The 23316-nt window shown below is 37.6% G+C and overlaps 1 protein-coding gene across 2 annotated transcripts in view; it reads right to left on the bottom strand.

Moving 5' to 3' along the window:
- Positions 1–336: 336 nt before the first annotated feature.
- Cert1 (ceramide transporter 1) overlaps positions 337–23316 on the bottom strand; it is a 98132-nt gene continuing 75152 nt past the window's right edge. For both annotated transcript variants that reach the window (XM_060385601.1, XM_060385602.1), the window contains 7 exons: positions 16745–16840; positions 12855–12987; positions 10654–10724; positions 8956–9084; positions 8279–8408; positions 7321–7457; positions 337–3401 (listed from right to left, as the gene is read on the bottom strand). In XM_060385601.1, coding sequence (XP_060241584.1) covers positions 7330–7457; positions 8279–8408; positions 8956–9084; positions 10654–10724; positions 12855–12987; positions 16745–16840 — 687 coding nt within the window. In that variant the 3' untranslated portion in view covers positions 337–3401; positions 7321–7329. The remainder of the gene's footprint in view (positions 3402–7320; positions 7458–8278; positions 8409–8955; positions 9085–10653; positions 10725–12854; positions 12988–16744; positions 16841–23316) is intronic.

Here is a 23316-nt window from a genome sequence, read left to right as displayed (position 1 = left end):
TGCCATTTTAGAAACTCAGAAACTGTCATGTGGCTTCCTTCTCTGGCTGTAAGACTTCCAAGCATGATTCATAACCAGTCCTTAGCTTGTAGTCCATTATACACATCCACGTAACACACAGGACAGACGACTGACACTCTACTTACCCTTAGTGCATGCCCATTCTGACTCGTTAACAGAAAGTTAGGCTGTTTCCTCAGAGTTTTCTTGATCCCTAAATGGGGCTACAGATAGGACTACTAAATTGGAATAATTCAAGGCACCTTTTAAAATCACCCAGAAAATTATCTAGGACTGTACCCTGGAGTTAAGAAAAACAAATCAAGCAAACGAGCATATTTGTCCATATGTTTTAATACTTCTCCACTTTTAAACACTGGTTTTAATTTTGTGATTGTAACATGGAAGATCCATCTTTTATTTTTTTAAAAAACATCATCAGAATCATAAAGCTATTATAGTTACACTCTACACACTCCCAAGATATTTTAAAACGATTATGTTTTGAGTCTGTAGATGAACAATGACAACAATCCAAATACAACATCTGTACAGCCTGGACTAAATACTGGTCAAGTGTCTGATCCAACAAATAACTGATAAGCTTAAAGATAACCAGCACAATTTAAAAAGCGAACCAGCTTAGCCCAGCTAAAATTCTCAGTAGCAACTGACATTGATATTGTCTAGGTGTAAAAATTAGTCATGAAAATGAACAGATGAGAAACCCATGTTTCCTTTTTCTTATTTTGCCTCCTTACACGTCTCTTAGATACCTTCCTCTTTCTACTGCTGCTCCTCCCTAGGAACACCAAATCAAGTTTCTCCACCTCAGCTATGGAGTCCTCCATCCCAAGAGGAACACTATGCTCTCATCACGTTCACTCACACGCAGGGACAAATCCCCACATCACCAAAATTTTTCAGGTGTCTAACACAGCACAAAATAATCCAGTAGAATTGAGTAAAGGGGCCTGTTTTAGGGGGTGTGGAATGGGGCCTTGGGCTATGAAAAATACCCATGTATGAAGAAACATCATAAATATTCAGTATGTAAGAATTAGCCAAATGAAAGTAATTCTTGAGGGTCTGAATATTATAAAATGGCCAGTGCTCCTCCTAACTCTGATTGTTTGAAATACTTTGAGTATTTCTAAACTCAGTTCTAAATCTGATTGGCCAGGATTAGCTCCAGTAAAGTACCAATGCAAATACGGAAAGGTAAAATGTATCACTGCTCATCTTTTTTAAATACAAACATTTTTAGTGTAACATTTTATTTACAGAATAAACTGTAAAAGTTTATCACCACATTTAGTGCAAATGCAACTGGTGATGATTAGACGCAGACCCTGCTTCATAGACTTGCATGTCTTTGTAAATAAAGCTATCCAATTTAGTTATCAAAGAGTTACTTGCCTGGCTCATCAGAGATACCAGAAATGCAGAGGAACGTTTGTAGTGGGTGTACAGAGTTTTGTTTTTTTCTTCTTTTTTTGTTATTTTTTTTTTTTTAAGATTCCCATCAGTGCCTATGGCAAATAAACTTTCCCTCCCAACCCTCCCATTTCTCCCATCCCAACCCCGAAGCTGATTGCAAAATAAAATACACATTTGAGGTATAAACTTTTCTTTTTTTAAACATCACAATATAAAATGTTAACTGGTGATGTAAACTGGTATGATAATCTGTCTTACTTGCCTTCCTAGCATTACCACCATATAGGCACTTTTCCACAGAGTCAAATTATGAATAGCTTTCTGTAATAAGGCATATTCCATGCACATCATATAGAGAAAGGTAAATTAAAAAATATAAAAGATTTATGGGACATGAAGCTACGTGCATGTAATGTAAGCTCTATGTTTTATATGTACTTTTCTCTCTGTACAGAGTAATAAATATCATTCTATCTGATGCAAGTAATTCACTTCCAGGATTGTGCATATTAAGTGATCAGACTAATCCCATCATTAAATGATCACACCTTGCATTTATCTTTAGACTCCATTTCCATGTATGGAATATATACAGGTCATGTTTTACATGACATGACTCTCTGCTTTACAAAAGGATCTGATTTCTGTGTTTCTAAGGAGAGGAGTAAGTCAGCAAAGCATCTACAAAATGCCTGATTTACATAAGTACATTTGCTTGTAAACACAATCAAGAGTCTGAAGTGGGCAATCATCTCAGCTTCAGTGAGTACCATTCCTTGCCTCAGCTCCATGCTGCAAAGTTTTTCACAGAGAACTACAACTAAATCAGGTATTTTACATGTTAGCTTCTCATAGCAACTAAAGACAGCATTTCAGTTTGAATAGAGTGGAATTTTACTGCTCTGCTGAAATTTATGATCAAGAGGCAAATGGGAGCATTGTTCAGATTTTCTATGTATACCTTGCAATACGTCATTTAATGTGATCCAAGCTAGAAAAACTAACATATTTGTTACAGAATACTAGAAATATTAAATCAAATGTCGAATTCAAACAGTCTGATTTGGTTTAACAAGTAATACCATATATCCTCTTACGAATTTCAGGGGAAATATGAATCCACTTTATCCTGACCACTATATATAAAGTATTCTACCCACAAGAGATGTACAGATGTCTCTGACTGAAGGCAGGCAGAACCAATTTAAAAATTACGAAATTGTGTTTGTTACAAACTGAAAAAAGTTGGTAGCACATAGTACACAACTAAAATATATAATAAAAATATAAAGATATCTGGGGAGAAAATAAAGCTTTTCATTCTTTCTCCATCAGAACCAACTGGGTTCTTCATGGGAGTAAGACTATAGAAAAGGCAAAATCACAGGTTATTGACAGTCCTCAGTTATGAAGACACACACGAACATGAATCCTTATAGAAATCAGCAGCAATAGATTCTATGATTATACAAAGCAAAAAAGTCAAAAACTTCTGGACACAGACACAGACTTAGGCCTGTAAAAAGAAGCCCATCTGAATATTTGGTGCACAGAGAGCACATGCCTCAGGTGCATTCAATGTTTGTGCTTTTCTTTTGCGCACAAAACCTGATACAACTGAGGAGCATAGGCTGGACCATGGTAAATAAAAAATTTTGAAAAAGTTTCCCAAAATTAAAGCATCAGTTAATTCCTAGTCGTAATTCAAAGTTATTTTTTTTCTCTCCAAGGAGCAAGCAAATAAAAATATAGCCATATACATGTGATCTTACATGTATTTATAGTGACACGCTGAGCGAGGAGGCCTAGCAGGGACGGCTAGTTTAGATACCCAGCTTTACTATTGCGATGTTTCTTCCTGGGCCACAGACAAGGCTGTAGATCCTATGTTCCAGCTTAGAGCACTCAATTGTTTTCTTTCTTTCTCCAACATGGAATGTCACACAGCCTTGGTTCAGTCACTGCAGGGAAGAAGTGACAAATAAAAACCTAAGCAATAGCAATATATTAGTAAAAGCATGAAGTCTACAGAGTCTACACTTCCTACCTCCACATTCATGGAGTACACAGAACCTCTACCATCACTTACAGTTTCACTCTTGCAAATGTTAATATTTGAAAATTTATCCCCTGCCAGCAACAGAAATACAAAGGGATCTTTTAAAAGTTATGGGAAAAACATGGAAGTCAATTTGTGTAAATAAAGAAAACATCTATCAGGTTTCTCGAATATTAACCTATGGACTAGCCTTGTCTTCCTCTCAGCTTCAGGCAGGATTTATGCACTATTTCAAAGAACTTGATAATTCAGCTTAGATTATGTGGGGGTGGTGTGTGTGTGTGTATCTTATTCAAGAAATAAAGCTGGGCATGGTGGTGTACGCCTGTAATCCTAGCACTTGGGGAGGCAGGAGGCAGAGGCAGGTGGATCTCTGTGAGTTCGAGGCCAGATTGGTCTACAAAGCAAGTCCAGGACAGCCAAAAAGAAACCCTGTCTTGAAAAACCAATGGATGGATGGATGGATGGATGGATGGATGTGCAAGCTCATGGTCCAAATCATGGCCCAAGACTTTTGCCTGTCATCACCTCCTGACAAAATGTCCCAAACAATGATATCTACATTATCACAATTAAAACTGTTTTCCTAAGCTTTCATTGCTGGGACCCACTAAAAACACCTGCCATGATTATCATGAAGAGGCAGCCATAAAAGGTTAATAAGAATGTGCAGTGTATGCTAGGGCTTAAGTTTGCATCTGTGAAAAAAGCATGCTCCAACTGGATTTCCAAGTGCAGAACAGGACATCTTCTTACTGACACTTCTGCATATATACATACACACATCTATTTACAAACAATGCTACTTCCTACATCAGAGATTTTTAAAAGGATTTCGCTACTTTCCATTCTAAACATGTATAGTCAAGTCGATAAAACACAGCTCCAAACCCGGCAGTTTGGAGGCAAATGTTAGGAATGTCCTAGCATGCTCACTTGCTTTCTTTCCTTTCCTTCCTTTCTTCCTGTCTCCCTCCCTTCTTCCTTTCCCTTTCCTTTTCTTTTTTGTTTTGCTTTTTTTGGTTTGTTTTGTTTTTCAAGACAGGGTTTCTCTGTGTAGCCTTGGCTGTCCTGGACTCACTTTATAAAGTCTATAAATCAGGCTGGCCTCCAACTCAGAGATCTGCTTACCGCTGCCTCCCCACGTGCTGGAATTATAGGGGTGCACCACTGAGCTTGGCTACAGGTTTACTTTAAATGTTTAAAAATTATTCTTTTCAGGGGCTGGGTAAATGGTTAAGTCAGTAAAGTGTTGATGAGAACCTAAGTCTGGATCAGTGGTACCCAAGTAAAATGGTGGGACTACTGCAGATACTGGGAGTTGGGGTGACCTACTTGCACACATATTGTATCAACTGGCTATGAAAGTATGTCCCTGTATATCCAATAGTTAACTGTTGCCCAATGGTTCCAGGTGCTGGCAGGATATGTAAATATTTGTACCTCTCTCACCAGTCCAAAAAGAGGATTCCTGTAGGGTGTGGTGGGGCATGTGAGTAATCCCAGCACTCTGGGAGGTAGGGGAAGGCAGATCTCTGTGAGTTCAAGGTCAGCCTGGTCTACAAAGTGAGTCCATGACAGCCAAGGCTACATGGAGAAACCCTGTCTTAAATGCCCCTCCCCAGAAATGATTCTTTGAGGTCATCATGTTGCCGAAAGGCAATACTAAGAGATGGATGGGTTGCAGAATGCTGTTGATTGGTACAGGGTGAGGCTATGGAACCTCTATTATGCTAATAGCTTTTTTGTATGAGAGGAATGTGACTTATTAAATAAAGCACTGGAGCAGAGGGACAGAATCAAAACAGGATGAGGGCAGGTAGTTAGTGGTCTAGATGGGTAGCTGAGGGATTGCCCCAGCAAATAGGCTAACAGCACTGCACAATACAATGTTATGTCTTCATTACTGAACCTCAAGAGGGACCCCTGAAGTCTCCCACACTGTGGGAATGCTGACAGGAAGATCCCTGGGGCTTGCTGGCCTGCTGGTCTAGCCAGATTCAAAGGCATTCTTTCAGTTCCAGCACTCACTCTAGAGGCAGAAGCAGATGTCTCCTAGATAGTGGACTCTAGCCCAGACAGGGCTTCACAGTAAGTCTTGTCTTAAACAGAAAAAACAGGCATGGTGGTACACACCTTTAATCCCAGCACTCTGCAGCAAAGGCACGTGATCTCAGTGAGTTTGAGGCCAGCCTAGTCTACAGAGCAAGTTCTAGGACAGTCAGAGCTACACAGAGAAACCCTGTCTTGAGAGGCAAGACAGAAAGACAGACAGATAGATAAAATTAAAACTACATTAAGAGCTTTTGTTTGTCAAGATGGTGAAGATCTGAAAGTTTTACTTTATATATTTTTATGAGAATCTATGTGGAAATGTTAGGAGACAGCTGCCTGAGTCCAGCCATTTCAGAATCAACCTCTATCTTACTGACAAGAACAATGCATCTTCAGATGTTTCATGTTTGTCTGTTAACCAGGAAAGAATGTAAAGATGGAAGTTGCCATTATTCTATTATTTAAACTAAGGCACACAAGTCATAAATATGCTGTTTGTCTTGACTTAAGTTTGCCCACTCCTTTGTTCCCTATCATTCTAAATTCTAGGACAAAGTTCAAGAGAGGACTTGACTACAGAGAACTGAGTCCAGGGTCTTGAAAACCAGATGACCTGGAAAGGCCCAGTCACCCACATTTATGTCCTTGCTCAACCCCTTGTAAAGATGACTGGTCGATGCAGCAGCCCACCCCACTCCCCCTTGCCTTGTGTTGCCATCCTTCAAAATGTTGTGCAATCTCCCTTTGGGGATGTGGTTCAGATCCTGAACGGGCTACCTTCCTGCGTGCCCAGAAAATAAAGCTTGCATTTTTAAGCTTCTCTGAAGTGAGTTTTCTCAGTTTCCAACCCAACAGAAATTCAACATATTTATTGCTGAAGAGATTAATACAACCTCTGTGGAGGGTAATATATAAACTAACTATGAATGCATGATCTCCTAGGCAGATTTATTTATTTATTAAAGATTTATTTATTTATTATGTATACAGTGTTCTGCCAGCATATACACCTGCAGGTCAGAAGGGGGCACCAGATCTCATTATAGATGGTTGTAAGCTGCCATGTGGTTGCTGGGAATTGAACCCAGGACCTCTGGAAGAGCAGCCAGTGCTCTTAACCTCTGAGCCATCTCTCCAGCCCACATCTAGAAATTTTTAACACACAGAAACTTTACAGTGCAAAATGACCAGAGATACATTTCTAACATTGTATTAGTAAAGGCTTCAAACAACTTTGTGTCAAATGCAGAGCTGGCTAGATAAATGATATACATTCATACAAAAGAAAATCAAACCAGGAAACTCCTAACTAACACAAAAAGAACTTCAAATTCAAGTATGTGTCAGCAGATGTAGAATAGTACATGCTGTGTACTGCTTGTGTAAGTGTACATCCCCTCACACAGACACACACACACATGCACACACGCACGCACACACACACACACACACACACACACACACAGTTGACCTTTACTATAAAATGAGTATGTACACAGAAAAGTCTCAAGAACACAGACGAAAAGTAACTAGTTTCTGGAAAAGGGTAACAAGGAGTTGGTACTTCTTGCATTTTATGTATCTGTAATGCTGACATTTCTTTAATAACATTAGACAAATAAATAACAAAACAAATGTTAAAGACTAAAGACTATAGTCCTCTATTTGGGAACATAAAACAATTTCTACATTTCCTTCAAATAACTGACTGAATTTTACTACCTGCAGAGTCATACAAGTCAACAAGGTTTGTAGATCCTCCATACCTGTTAATACTAAAACAAAATTGGTTTTCCTGCAGTTTTTTCTTGGACGTAAGAAGTAAAACGTTTTAGAAATTTAGGATATTCTCGCTTTGCCACTGCTCTTAACACTGAGGCTGGTGCCCATCCTCCTGGGTTCACTGTAAATAAAGAAAAGTCAAACTTGTAAGACACAGTTCTCTACCTACATGTGAAGCACCCACTGTGCTCCTCTGCTTTTCAATAATTTTCCATGTTGGAACAACTATTCTTTAGATGAAACTATCATCACCTAATGCTAACCACATCCACAAGTGGTAAAAAAGGATGTATTATCTTTCTGAAATAGTTAGTACTATCTTTTTAAAATTTACAAATACCATCGAATTACTAACACAGCAACATTTAAAGCTATCTTCTCATCACTCTGTATCATAACTAAGTAGTAACGAGTGTTGAATAGTTATGGCCTTCTATAACAATGGATGTTTGAATACTTGATTAGAAAGGTTAAAATCAGGACTGCAGATGCAGAACAGGTGTAGTAAGAAACCTAAGAAAGTGACAGAAAGGACTGCCCGTCTAGCAGTGAGTTAAAATGAATTAAGAACACTGGAAGATTTAATAGACTGGCAAAGAAGATTCAGAAAACTAAAAGTCTAATTAATTAATTTTTCTCAGTCTTGTTTTTATTTATAAATGCATGCTACTAGGCAACTATATAATAAAATAGCTTTTAAAACCAAGGATATATGGTGTATAGATGAAGTTTTAAAATTCATGCACCCAAGTCAAAACCTTAAAAATTCTTATATACTAGTACTAAGGTAGAAATTCAGACATGTAGACTTTCAAAGTCTTCCACACAATTCTATATATAACTTATCTCCAGGTTACAGACTAGTAAATGGAATATCGTTATGCAGATGATGACCAAACCCTGCATGTTATCAATCAGAACAAGCAAAGAAGAACTACATACCATTGGCTACGTAAGTAATCTTGCACAGAATGTTGTCTCTGCTTATCTCCTGGTTTCCCTCTGGTGGGCTTACTAAGGTTTGACAAATCATAGCAATATTGATTTTGGCACGGACACATCGATTGTTCAACTGTCAAAACGAACACAAACTAGCATCAGTTTGCAGAATGTGGCTTATTTTGTACTCTCTGTTGCCCTATTAGTGCATTAGTTTAAACTCTGTTATAAAGTCTCTAGTAAGACTTCCTTAATATGAGTTGAACCTGGGTCCTCTGGAAGAGCAGCCAGTGTTCTTAACTGCTGAGTCATCTTTCCAATAATTACCAATTAACATATGTAAAAGTGATAGACCAGTCTTTTTCCTCTTCCAAAGTACTAAATAAAACTAAGTCAAGGTGGAAACAACAGAATGTTGGTAGCAGTTGGTAATGGCTTACGAGGTAACTTTATGAAGTAGGCTACCCAGACCACTCCAGAGCTACCTTACCAGAGCTCCAAAGGGGGTGCTGATAGCTATGACACTTGTCTTCAGAAAGCACAAGTGTTGTCTAAAGCAATCTAACATAAAATCTAAAACAAAGTATGTGTGGGTGGGAAGGAAGAGTATGTTAAATTTGGCTGCATTATGTATTTAGCTTTATATTATATAATTATACGCATTTCTATACTGTACTCACAGGAGCGCTGTCATGATCCACAGAAAAGTTACAAACTATCCACGTTTCAGGGTCATTTTCAGTCTTGGCTGGGATCTTTCGAATAGCAGAAAGATACAGAACATCTCTCTGAGAAGCAGGCCATACTCTCTGCAGAAGAATTAAAAGTGTTTTGACAATTTGAATTGTTATTCAAATGTCATACAGAAAAAAAGGAACCAAATGAGAAAGCCCTGAAGTTTTCTGCAGTTGGAATTTGTCAGACTTTAGGTGGGAAACATCAGAACCCCTCCAAGGATGAGTTATGAGCTGTCTCCAGCTTTCTAGAATATTCAAAATTATTACAAGTTCAGTTCTTTTTAAAATTATTACAAATTCACAATTTTAACTACTTTTAGTGTACAACTTAGTACACTAAATTGAGTTAGTTATAGTCACAATATATTCCTGAAATTTGCCATCATCTCTGACAGAAACTTTGTACCCATGAAGCAACAATGGATCATCCCACTCCCTACAGTCTCTGTCAATGTTCTACTTAGAGAATCAAAAATGACTACTATATAACGTCTCTGAATTCTGAATCATTTATATCAAATTTCTATTTTAAGGTATAAGAAAAACTATTTGCTATAGAAATGACAATGACATGCAACTTATAACTGGAACTATCTACTCTAATGATAGAAAAGCAAACTTTTATCCTGTTCACATTAATTTTATGTTGAGCATTTGGTTATATGCAGTTGAACTCAGTCCTTATTATATAGTGTCTTTCTTAGTTTCTGAATCCAAAAAAAAAAAAAAAAAAGGCTAACAACTCAATGTCACTACATCTGCCATGTCAAACTATCTTTTAAAGATCTAAAATTTCATTAAGTTGGGCAAATATAGTAGAGCAACACTGAAGATTGACTGTTGTCTATCTCTATTCACTCAACACTTCATTGGAAGCAGGGAGTCTATTACACACTAGTCCCTGGGTCCACTCCCCAGCACAGTTTAAAACAAATGTGGTCATGTACGCTTGTATTTGAGAGGATCAAGCATTCAAACTACATGGTTAGTTTGAGGGCAGCCTGGGAATATTAGACCCTACGTCAAAAAATAAGAAGCAACAACAAAACAAGCATAAAGCAGGACTAGGCCATTGCTGGGCACAGGGCTATCATTTATAGGGCAAGATGCTAAAGAGTATTTAAATGAAGTCTAGAAGGTTCTTTTCTAGACCAGTTTAGAAACTAAGTATAGATCTTTATCCAATGCTGCTTCTAGACTGTATTCCTCAGATTCTTACCTCCATGTATTTCTGGTCTAAATGAACTGGTATAATTTTCAAATATATGATGGCATTTCTGAGGTTGTAATAAAGTCTTTGGGTCTCTGCTGGACATGGTGGCGCATGCCTTTACTCTCAACACTTGACAGGCAGAGGCAGGCAGATCTCTGTGAGTTCAATGCTAGCCTGGTCTATAAAGTTGGACAGCCAGGGCTACACAGACAGACCCTGTCTCAAACATACAAACCAACCAACCACTAACAAACCAACTACCAACCAGCCAAACAAACAAACAATCAGAAAAGATCTTGGGTATTTTGTGGGATTTAAATTTACCTTTCTACCAAATTTTGCTGTAGCAAATCTGTATGGTCAAGTCTGAATTATTCACATGTTTGGAGACAAACAAACAAACAAACAAACAAACCTTAGATCATTACCTTATGCGTCTGATAAATGATGATTGCATTATCAGCTAATGTTTCCACCACGTGGAAGTTTTCTATAGTAGCTGAAATGAAGAGAATTGTATTAGCAGCTGCAAAAAAATATATTGCATTTTCTAGAATGTGGTCAAGCCACTTAAGTAGTGAGTCAATTATAACCAACATTATGGAGAAACAAATAGGAACCTGCACTAGCTCACTACATCTACATGGAAGACAGCTAGCTAGTACTTGATACTAGGCGACAAGTTCTGCAGATGGCAGCTGTGCAGTCTGACTACCAGGAAGCTTTCTCTAATATAGTACCTTCCACAGCAAGATAAGAATTTTAATCACTACTGTATTACCACAGGTGAAATATTCCCTAATGCTGCTCCTCTCTTTCACTTAATTTACTGGCTTAGTGTGTTCCAGTTAGGCATAGGTGATATATTTGTGAGGAACAAATGTCAAAATGCCAATGATAAAGACTGTATGATATTCAGAAATATCTGCATCTATGAAATGTGAGTCTAGGAACACATACATGAAAATAATTCTAACATACTTACCTATCATGAGATATGATTAGGATGCTGAATCCAGTGATATAATATCTTATATATGTTTTAAACAGCTGTGGTGTTTAAATAGGTCTGGCCCCCACAGACTCATGCATTTGAATGCTTGGCTCATAGGGAATGGCACTATTAAGAGGTGTGATTTTGCTGGAGGAAGGGTGTCACTGTGGGGGTGGGCTTTGAAGCCTCCTATGCTCAGGCTATGGCTAATATGGCACACAGTCTCCTGATGCCTGTGGCTTAAGATGTAGAACTCATGGTCTTCCTTGCGTACCATGCCTATCTGCACTCCGTCATGCTTCCCACCATGATGAAAATAAACTAAACCTCTGAAACCGCAAGCCAGCCTCATTTAATTTGTTTTCTTTAATAAGAGTTGTCTTAATGGTGGGATCTAGAAAAGATCATCCTCAGTGAGGTATCCCAGAAGCAGAAAGACACACAAGGTATATACTCACTTATAAGTGGATACTAGACATGTAACATAAGATAAACCTATACAAATCTGTACACCTAAAGAAAGAAACCAAGCAAGGGGGAGGACCCAGGTTAAGACGATCAATCTTCACTCAGAAAGACAAACAGGATGGACACTGGAAGAAGGAGAAAACAGGAAACAGGACAGGAGCCTACCACAGAGGGCCTCTGAAAGACTCTACCCAGCAGTGTATCAAAGCAGATGCTGAGACTCATAACCAGACTTTGGGCAGAGTGCAGGGAATCTTATGAAAGAAGGGGGAGATAGGAAGACCTGGAGAGGACAGGAGCTCCACAAGGAGAGCAACAGTATCAAAATATCTGAGCACAGGGTCTTTTCTGAGACTGATACTCCAAACAAGGACCATTCATGGAGATAACCTAGAACCCATGTAGCCATGTAGCCCATGGCAGCTCAGTTTCCAAGTGAGTTACCTCATAATGGGAACAGAGACTGTCTCTGACATGAATTCAGTGGCTGGCTCTTTGACCACCTCTCCCTGAAGAGGGAACAGCCTTGCCAGGCCACAGAGGAGGACAATACAGCCAGTCCTGATGAGACCTGATAAGCTAGGGTCAGATGGAAGGGGAGGAGGACCTCTCCTATCTGTGGACTCGGAGAGGGGTATGGGAGGAGATGAAAGAGGGAGGGTGAAATTGGGAGGAGATTAGGGTGGAGGCTACAGCTGGGATACAAAGTGAATAAACGGTAACTAATATAAAAAATAAATTAAAAAAAAAAGAGTTGCCTTGGTGAAAGTGTCTCTTCAACACAATAAAACTCTAAGACAACAGGGAAAAAGTCTATTTAAAAGTAAGGTATTGCCAGACATAGTTGTACATACCTATAATTATACAACTTGGAAGGCTAAGGCAGAGGCTAATAATCCAAGGCTAGCCTGGCTACACAGTGCGAGTCTGTGTTAAAAGGTCTGAGTCTGTGGAGGCAGCTCAGTGGTAGAACAGTTGCCTAGCATATTTGAGGACTTGGGTTGGATCCCACTACCATCACTTGCAAATAATTAATCCTATATATGATTCTCTTGATATTCTTTACAATGAGTTGGTAAACTATCAGATATGGACAATCAGGTTTGATATGACATTAAACTGAAATGGAAACAATTATCTGGTAATACATTAATGATGATAGCTTACTTTCCCAGTCATTGCGAACGTCAACATTCCAAAAGTAATTGCAGACCTCATGTCCCGTAACACCTTTAACAGCATGCGTAGCTTTCAAAGGGTCTAGAACAATTCCATTTTCTTCCACTTCTCTTCTATATACCTAAGGAAAACAAACAAACAAACAAACAAACAAACAAACCCAAATAAACAAAAACCCTTGGCTCTTGGGCATTCTAGATCAAGTAGCCTGTTGCTACCATGCAATGCATCCTGCACTGTCCTTTAATAGTAATAACAGTTAAAAAAAATCAATAAAACAAAACAAAAACCCCAACTTTTTGTTGTTTTGCCAAAATAAATTACAAAGTTAGACACTTGAAGTACAAACTTGAAAGCATGCTTTCTAGCTGAGCTGACTGTGCAAGTTATGGTAGGATGTGTCTGTAATCCTAGCACATGAGGACCACAAGTTCAAGGCTAACTTAGCCTACATTGCATGTTTGAGGCCAGACTTATGACCCTATCTCAAAAATGTTAGTTTTTAAGAATTGTACTTTAGCTAGGACTTTAAGTACTATGTTGAAGTGATATGGAGAGAGTGGGCAGTCTTGCCTTGTCCCCGATTTCAGTGGGATTGATTTAAGTTTCTCTCCACTGAGTTTGATGTTGGCTATAGGCTTGTTGTATATCGCCTTTACTGTGTTTAGGTATGTGCCTTGTATCCCCGATCTCTTCAAGACTTTAAACATGAATGGGTGTTAGAGTTTGTCAAATGCTTTTTCGGCATCTAAGGAGATAATCATGTGGTTTTTCTCCTTCAGTTTGTTTATGTGGTGGATTACATTGATGGATTTCTATATATTGAACCACCCCTGCATGCCTAGAAGGAAGTCCACATGGTCATGGTGGATGATATCTTTTATGTGTTCTTGGATTCGGTTTGCAAGTATTTTATTGAGTATTTTTGCATCAAGGTTCATAAGAGAGATAGGTCTGAAGTTCTCTTTTTTGTTGTGAGGAACAGTCCTGTTAGGCCACAGAGGACTTTGCAGCCAGTCCTGAAGACATCTGATAAAACAGGGTCAGATGAAAGGGGAGGACTTCCTCCCCTATCAGTGGACTTGGAAAGGGGCAGGGAGAAGATGAGGGACGGAGGGTGGGATTGGGAGGAAATGAAGGAGGGGGATACAGCTGGGATACAAAGTTAAAAAAAAAGGCAACCAATAATAAAAATAAATAAATAAATAAATGAAAAAAAGAAGAATTGTACTTATAAAAACCTATATATAGAACATATTCTGCTACAAGAATGTCAAATTTACGTCACAAAGGTATTTCAAAATGCTAAATCCAAGGTAATTTATTTTTTTCTCTTTCCTTCCTTTCTTTCCTCCTCCTCCAGCTTCTTTTTTTTTTTGTTCTTGTTTTATTGAGACACCATAGTATGATGTTGCTGTCCTGGAACTCACCATGTAGAGCAGGCTGGCCTCGAACTTACAGAGATCCACCTGCTTCTGCCTTGTGAGTGCTGGGCTTAAAGGCATAATGCCACCATGCCCAGTTCCAAGGTAAATTTCAACCATGAAAAATTACATATGATAGATGACTAATTGCTACAGATTTAAAAATAACATAAGTTAGCATTATGACCCAAACATTCTCAAATGATGTCTGTCACAGTCAGCACGGCCAAACAAGCCTGGCTGGAATACAATATCCAACAGGAGATTTCATCCTGCTTTGTACAATGGTACATTCCAAGCATCAGGAACACTATCAGAAACACAGTAGGTATTCAATTCTTTGTTGAACCAAACACTGAAAGCGGGAATGGATTATAAACACCGAAAATACCAAGGAGGCTGTGCACCTTAAGTGGTAAGTACAATCCATTATTTCACAATTATTTTGCTACTTTAGAGAAACGTGTGATAAGCTCTCTCAAGAACTAAAAAAATGTGGCAAGAACAAGCTGCCTGCTGTGTTACAAGGTGCTCACAATTGACAATCACACTTGGGCCATCTTTATGACATACTTATTGATGTACATTATCAGAATGACTAATTTCATCATTATTCAAACCGGAAATTGGACTTCCAAAAATTTCTAAGTTTACAAAACTATTAAGTATATTTTTGATCCTCTTTAAATTACACCCATCAACCTTGGCTTCCTACCCCTGCTGACATATTCTACTGTAGGTCTTGATGATACAGTGTCTGATGCTCTCAAGTTGTCTTTCAGGTCCCTTGTTTAATTCTTCCAGATCTGTTTAACCTCTCTAAAATGATATGCTATATAAAACAGAAAACCTATTGCTACAAAAACAAAAACAAACCAACCAACTTTCTCAAGCTGGGTACAGTAGCGCATGCCTATAATCCCAGAACTCAGGGAGGCAGTGGCTAGCCTGGTCTACAAAATGAGTCCAGAACAGCAAAGGTTATACAGAGAAACCTTGTCTCGAAAAAAAAAAAAAACAACAAAAAAAACAACTTTCTTACTGGTGAGTTACTATATGATTCTGATATCTAATATAGAATCTGTCTAATGCTATGAGTTATTGGAATGCCTTTTCTCCACTCATTACAGGTAGAACTTCCCTTAGATTATTAAACACTTCTGGTGTCTCTCTATCCCTTCATGTCTGCATCTCCAGAGGAGAGTGATTTATCTGAATAGGAGTGTGGCGGCAGTGATCAAGGTGGGAAAGAATAAAGTCCAAAGAGAAGAAAAACAATATAATATCTGGGAACAACATTTACCACACTTAAATCTAAGACCAAAAGAAATATCTAGGGGTTGAAGAGATTGCTCAGCAGTTAACAGTACTGGTTGCTCTTCCAGAGGACCGGGCCCAATTTCCAGCATCCACATGGCAGCTCACAATTGCCTATAACTCTAATTCCAGGGGATCAACACCCTCACAAAGACATACATTGAATGCAATAAAAAAAGAAAAGAAGAAAAAAAGAAAGATAGATAGATCTGAATAGAGGGTTATCAGCAGAATGTGGTCTGTTTTACATATAAACTGTCAAGTTTTACTTTCTCTGTTGTCTAGGCAAGACATAATTTTATACTCATAGATTTTGATTATGATCACATATCAATTAATAGAAACGAAGCTATGAAAACAAAGAAGCTTTACTCCCCAGAATTTGGTACTTCTTTGATATAATTAGTAACTTGTTTTAACATCCTGGGTAAGATGATCAATCCTCATTCAGAAAGGCAAATGGGATGGACAGTGGAAGAGGGAGAAAACAGGGAACAGGACAGAAGCCTACCACAGAGGGCCTCTGAGAGACTACCCAGCAGGGTATCAAAGCTGATGCTGAGACTCAGTCAAACTTTGGGCAGAGGGCAGGGAATTTATGAAAGGAGATGAAAGACCTAAAGAGGCCTGAAGCTCCACAAGGAGAGCAACAGAACCAAAAAATCTGGGCAAAGGGGTCTTTTCTGAGACTGATACTCCAACCAAGACCCATGCATGGACATAACCTAGAACCCCTGCACAGAAGTAGCCCATGGCAGCTCAGTATCCAAGTGTGTTCCCTAGTAAGGGGAACAGGGACTGTCTCTGACATGAACTCAGTGGTTGGCTCTTTGATCACTTCCACCTGAGGTGGGAGCAGCCTTGCCAGATCACAGAGGAAGACAATGAAGTCCCCAGTCCTGATGAGACTTGATGGGCTAGGGTCAGAGGGAAGGGGAGAAGGACCTCCCCCTATTAATGGACTTGGGGAGGGGTATGGAAGAAGATGAGAGAGGATAGGATTGGGAGGGGTTTTGGGAGGGGGCTACAGCTGGGATACAAAGTAAATAAAATGTAATTAATAAAAAAAAACATTTTATAACTTACTGCTATCAGTAGCCTTCCCTTAGCAACCTGAATAATTTGTGTGTGAATTACCTTCATTTCTCCTTCTTCTACAACCAGTTGCCAATTTGCATCACCACCTACATCCTGTAATGAATAAGTCATGTGGTTCTGTACCATTTCTTCAACCTTGAAAAGAAAAATAAACCATGAAAATTCACATGTCATAGGTAAGTCACTATCTTTAAAAAAAGAATGGCATTGCTTACTTTCATTCAGAAATAGCAGGCTTACAAAGCTGAAGTTAGTAAGTTTTATATGGAGATGAGCTTAGTCACATTCCACAGAGCCAGGTTAATGGAGTAGGAAGAGAGAAATGCAGGACGAGGCTTGCTTCACTCAAGTAACAGCAACTTGGACTATGCATCCTTTACTAAAAATCTGAGATGACGTCCTAAAGCACAAATCATGGAACACTGAGGACAAAAGGGACACACACACACAATCATCTAGTCCCAGTGTCCCTATATTTAAGACCTTGTAGAGGTTATTAGAAAGCTTGTTATGTGTCAAACTGAGAAAAGCGTACTATACCAGTTAACTTCTCTTGAACATAAACTAATGTAAAATAAACATTTTCTTTTATTCTAATTCATTGTTTTGAATACTTTTGCAAATGGTTTTAATAATATTTATATATGCTAGCATTTATAATTTACTACTTAAAAATGTCTACTCCTCCCCTTTGCTATGGAGGACTGAACTCAACAGTGTTGACCAACTGTATTTGTCTAGTCTTATGAAATTTTACTACTGCTATATAACCAAAGTAAGCAGAGAAAACAATACACAGTTTATAATCTGAGAATCCTAAATCACTTACTTGGACAATTTCATGAAAATGTACTTTAAAAGTCACACAGTTTGATTTTGAACAAAATGGAATGTTAGATGATTATGCCAACACATTAATCTTAGTAATAAACACATACAGGAAAGCAGAAAAGTCAGAAAATGTTTACTACACTCATATTTAAATTTTTGCTCTGAGTGTAACCACTTATTTCCCATAGTCTATTGTGCTAGCCAGGCATACTGAGCAGCAAAGTAGCTTATACTTTTTGAAATAAAGTTTTGAGGCATGAACTCTTAAATACTAGTAATGGTAATTTTCTATACTTAAGGACATCACCAACTTATTATAGAGATGTATATTTCTGTTATATCAAACTTTCTGAATCTTAGAGTACATTTCCAGTTACTGAAAACAGGTGAAGCTTTAACTGTCTTTTCCAAAAAGTGTTTGATGAAATTGTTAATATTGATTCCAAAATCTATTTTTATGCTATATACTAACAACGTTTTAGTACTTTACTCATAATTCTTAAGACAATGAGAGTAACCATAGATTTTAGAGTTGAGGAACTATTTACCTAATACCACATTCGATAATTTTGTACTTTTAGTTATGAGCCTTAATATTGAATAACTGAGCCATATTGCCAGTCTTATATTCTGAAATTGTAAAGCTTTAATTAGAAAAATAAAAAAAAAAAAAGAAAGAAAGAAAGCAAGCAAAGAACAACTCTAGGTGCCGAGTAGAGAAAGCTGTGTGAATGAGTCTGGGTGGCTAAAGCAGAATTCCAAGTCTATACCAGGCACGCGATTCCCACTTGGGTAGGACATGCCACTTAGAACAAAACAGAAAGCCACCTCTGTAGTGTTGCCTTGTTTTGCAGGCCTGCCACTACAGAAACCTTTCACCTTTTTTGAGATGTTTACATTTGAAAATAAGACTTGAGGCAAGATTGGAGGTTAAGAACTCATGTGTTTATTATAGGTTTAGAGGCAGAAAGAACCCTATTTCCCAAGGCTTACAAGTGAAACAGAAATGCAAAGCGTATTTTATTGCAGTGAGGATGAAGAATTCAGTTTAATACTTTCAGTGACATTCATAGCTATTCTATCATAACATGTGCAAGTAGTTGTGTTTTTCCCATAGATTATTTCTGAAGTAGGTATTTAAAATGTTTACAAATATTTTGATTTGTATTTTTCTACAAAGAAAACCATATTTAACAAGTATAATCTGATAGGAGAGAGCGTAATTTTAACACACAGAAATTAAGCTGAATAGTATATCTCTCTAGATTTAAAAAATATTCCTAGAACAAAATTTTAAAAAAGAAAATTACACTTAAATCAAAGTTAACACTATCTTCAGAAAGTTTAAAATCTTGTTTTATTTTGGCTAAAGAAGACCATTCTTCCAGGAACTCAAACTGGAGTACTAAAGTTTTATAACTATTCTCACAGAATCTTCTATTCACTGTGTGTTCCTTGAGGTAATAATAACACAAGTTAAACACGTACTGCAAGTAAACTTTCATTAAAATACATTTTCTGCTCACTGTAATGAAATTAACTAGTCAATATGACCACAGAAGCAGTGACTTAGGTGCCTGTGGCCACTGACACTTCAGATCTAATTTAATAATCTGTCTATTTTATTGCGCATATATTTCCTGTCAAAAAGACGCGATGATCTAGGGTCAATTAAGTTTGATGGTAAGGCAAAGCCATTTTGTCAGGATCAAACTTTGATATTTCGGGAAACAGTGTTACTAGTAATAAATACTATCACCTCCCCTCAAGTATTTTTGTAGTTGCATTATTTATGTTTTAGAGATCAAGTTATTTTATCACATTAGAATTCTTATTTATATTGTATGTTTAAGGGGAATAACTGAAGTCAGAGGATGACCTGTGGGAGTCCATTTCTCCTTTCACTATGTGGGTGGCAGCTCAGGGTACCAGGCTTGTTGGCTGAACCATCTCACTGGCTCCAAGTTTTAATTAGGTAAGTATAAATCAGAAGCCACTCACTTGACTCTTTATGTGGAGTGGAAATAAATCTACCCACATGGCATTCTACCCATGAACTATGAAGGAGTAGGTATATAATACAGGTAGGGCATGGAGGCACAGTGCTCCAATTCCAACCTTTCTTCTTCCCATCTCACATCCAAATCATCTAATATAGGTCCACATTAGAATACTACTAAATTCAGGGTTTCCTGAAACCATTAAGACAGAATTTTAAAGAGAAAACTGTCCTTTGGTGGTACAAACAAAAATCTAGAAGAGCTCAAACATGATTCTATTCTTCTTCTTCCTCATGTCAGGGGAAACAGTTATGCTTACTGTTACACAGTCACATCATAGAGGGGCTTATTGAATAGAAGATTAGTAAATTCACAGAGCAGTGCTACCCAAAAGAAGATGGCCAATGGCCTTAATAACCGATTCATTGAAGAAATACAAATGGCCAGAAGCATAACACATGTGGCCTATAAGACTGGCAAAAATTAGGTGAAATATTTAGTGTCAGCATAGAAAAAACAAAACAAAGTAAACTAAACTAAACTAAAAACCCAAAACAAAACTAGCCTGAAGTACAAACTGGCCCAATTTTCTTGATGAATCATTCTTCAATAAGAATAAATACAACTTTGACATTTTCATGGCCTTTTCCCAACAATTTTATTTCTAGGAATACATGTAAAACAACCATTTCCATAAGTAAGCAAAAATTTATATAAGTAAACTATCCCAAGGATGCTCACTGTAACAACAGTAATGAGAAAAATGTTCAATATTAGGTTGGGTAGGCAAAGACAATATGCCCATATCCACATATGTATTTATACACACACATGCATATACGTATATATACATATACAACACATACATACATACATACGTGTGTGTCTGTTTGAGTGTATGTGTGTGTGAACCTATATTTATTGCTGGGGAGTGAACCTATTAAGTATACTTAAAAAGTTATAAAATGTTTACTGGATTAACTACTTTGGTAGCAAAAAGAAAATAACTAAGGTGTGTATTTACCAACATATGCTTGCTTTTGCGTGTGGTTGTGGAGTATATGTGTGTGTCTGTCTGTGTGTTTATGTATGTACATGTATGTGGAGTTCAGAGGCTGACATTTTTGTCTTCATTTACAGCTCTGCATATTAAGAGTTCAGACATGGCTAAGCCATCAAGCTTCAGGAATCCTTCTGTCTCAGCTTCTCCATATTGGTGGAGACACAACATCCACGCAATTTTTTCGCACGGGTGCTGGGACCCCAAACTTAGGTCCTCTTGTTTGTAAGGCAGGCTTTCCTAACTGTGCCATCTCTGAAGGCTGCTGCTTTTATTTTCTATTTTTTGGCCCCAGAGATTGAACCCACGCACATATAACCACTGATAGGCCCTAGCCAAGGTTTTTCTTGTTTGTTTTTTTTTTTTTTTTTTTTCTTAAATGTGGGCTTGCTAAGTTATCTACGTTGGCCTCAAACACTTTAGCTCATGTGGCTATTCTGCCTTGGTCTTTAAAGAAGCTCGTATCAGAGGCATGTTCCACCAGAACTAGTTTTTTTGTTTTGTTTTGTTTTGTTTTAATGTATTTATCATTTATACAGTGTTTTTGTCTGCTTGAATGCCTGCAAGACTAAAGTGGGCACCAGATCTCATTATAGATGGTTGTGAGCCATCATGTGGTTGCTGGTAATTGAACTCAGGACCTTTGGAAGAACAGCCAGTGTTCTTAACCTCTGATCCATCTCTCCAGCCCCCCATACCTAGCTTTTTATTCACATATATATGTCAAACATAAGCCCATTAATAATGAGGCTGGAGAGATGGTTCAGCTTGGTATAAGCACTTACTACTAAGCCAGATGACCTGAGATTTAATCCCTAGGACCCATATGGTGGAAGGAGAGAAAAAAAAAAATCCCTCAAGCTGTACTGTGACCACAAAAATTTAAAAGAATATCAATAGTGACTTATTATTTAAATGTATTTTTTAATTAAAAATTACTACTACTAGTAGTGTTATTACCATTTTGTGTGTTTTATGCTTATGCCAATACATGTGCACAGATCAAAAGAAAACTTTTATCTCTTTCCATAGTGGGTCTGGGGATCATACTCAGATTCTTTGGTTTGCACAATAAGCTTCTACCCACTAAAGCCATCTTGCTTGCCCAGTATGGGCATTTAAAGAATAGGACCTGACCATAGCACTCAGCTTCAGCAGCATTTTGCAGTATTTGTTTTGATGGCTGGTGCTGGGGCCTAACCAGGGCTTTGGCTTTCTGCATGGTATACTAGTGTTCTTTCACTAACCGACCACTCGGCCTTGCCAAACTCACAGTGATCACAAACTGACTCATTTTTTTTTTTCAATTAATTACAAAATGAAGACTCTGGCTATCAAATATTTTAAGGAATTCTGTAGAATTCCTTAGTATACATGGAAATGTGTTATATAAGGCAATGTAACAAAACATGTTTTAAATGTTCATAACTAGCCCAACTTATCCTGAATAGACTTCAGTCTATTCAGCATGCAAAACTGTAAAATGTACAAATTTAGTCACTAGTGTGATTTTATATTGAGTGGAACTGGTAGACAACACTCTCAGCTCATATTAACTATTGGTCCTTTGTCCCCTTTGTCCTTTTTTTTTTTTTTGCCAGACTCCTTGCTATGGAAGAAAAGGTACATAACATCGTTCAAAGTCAGCAATCTTATGAATATTGAATTTTTTATTCTAAAGATGCTGGAGAAGATGAGCTACAGTTTAATTTCTAGAGCCCACATTTCCTAATGAAAACAAACACAAAGACAAGAAATACTTCAAAATTTCAATTAAGTTTTCTTCTTTTGTTATACAAAGAACTACACAATCAAACATTGAAACAGGACCTGATTAATCATAAAGCACCATATATTAGCAAAAAAAAAATCTACCAAAAATTTTATTTCTCTTAATTTATATACGTATAAGTTACAAAAATGTTATGTACACAAGTAAGCTAAAATCTGACAAACATAAAAATATGTTTGCACACTTAAAGGCTTTCAGTGATTGCCTGGCCCTATAGCTAGGGCTCAGGCTTAAGTTCCGAAGACAAGATTCTTAGGCATCCTAATTTCTCCATGCCCTTAGGCCATTTGCTTTGATTAATGCCTACATATCCAAACATGTCAGTAATGGGCGATTTCAGTCAGTCCATGACTTTATTTTTCTGTGTGAGTCTATGTGTGTAAATGCTGTGGAGGCCAGAAGAAAAACCTCATGCACTGTGCTCAGGCCCTAGCCACCTTTTATTTTTTTATTTTTATTTTTTGTGAGATAGGGCCTCTCATGATCTTAAACTTTGCCACGAAGAGTTGGCCAGTGAGCTCTATTATGCTCACAGAATTGGGAGTCCTAAGAGCATGTCACCACATGGCCTTTTTATGTGGAATGTCAAGAGTGGACACAGGCCCTCATATTTGTGCTGACGCACTTCAGCAACTGGCTATCTCACCATCTCTAAAATTAATGTTCTAAAGAAACATAGAGCTTAGCAGAATAAACCAAAGTCCCTGGTACTAATCTACTTTTGTTACTTACTCATGTTGAATACATACTTTTTAAAAGGCATGCAAAAATAAAGATATAATAACATCGATAGATAGTTATAGGTGATTTCTGATCAAGAAGTGATATTTTCTCAAAGATTTTCAAAATATCACAAAAATCCATAAAAAAATCAGTAAATATGTACTTCTTTTTTTCCCTCTACTGCATTAAAAATGAATGTAGTTTT

This window comes from Meriones unguiculatus, chromosome 6 (genome assembly GCF_030254825.1).
Source record: "Meriones unguiculatus strain TT.TT164.6M chromosome 6, Bangor_MerUng_6.1, whole genome shotgun sequence".
Taxonomy (NCBI): domain Eukaryota; kingdom Metazoa; phylum Chordata; class Mammalia; order Rodentia; family Muridae; genus Meriones; species Meriones unguiculatus.
This window is presented reverse-complemented; position numbering and strand designations above follow the sequence as displayed.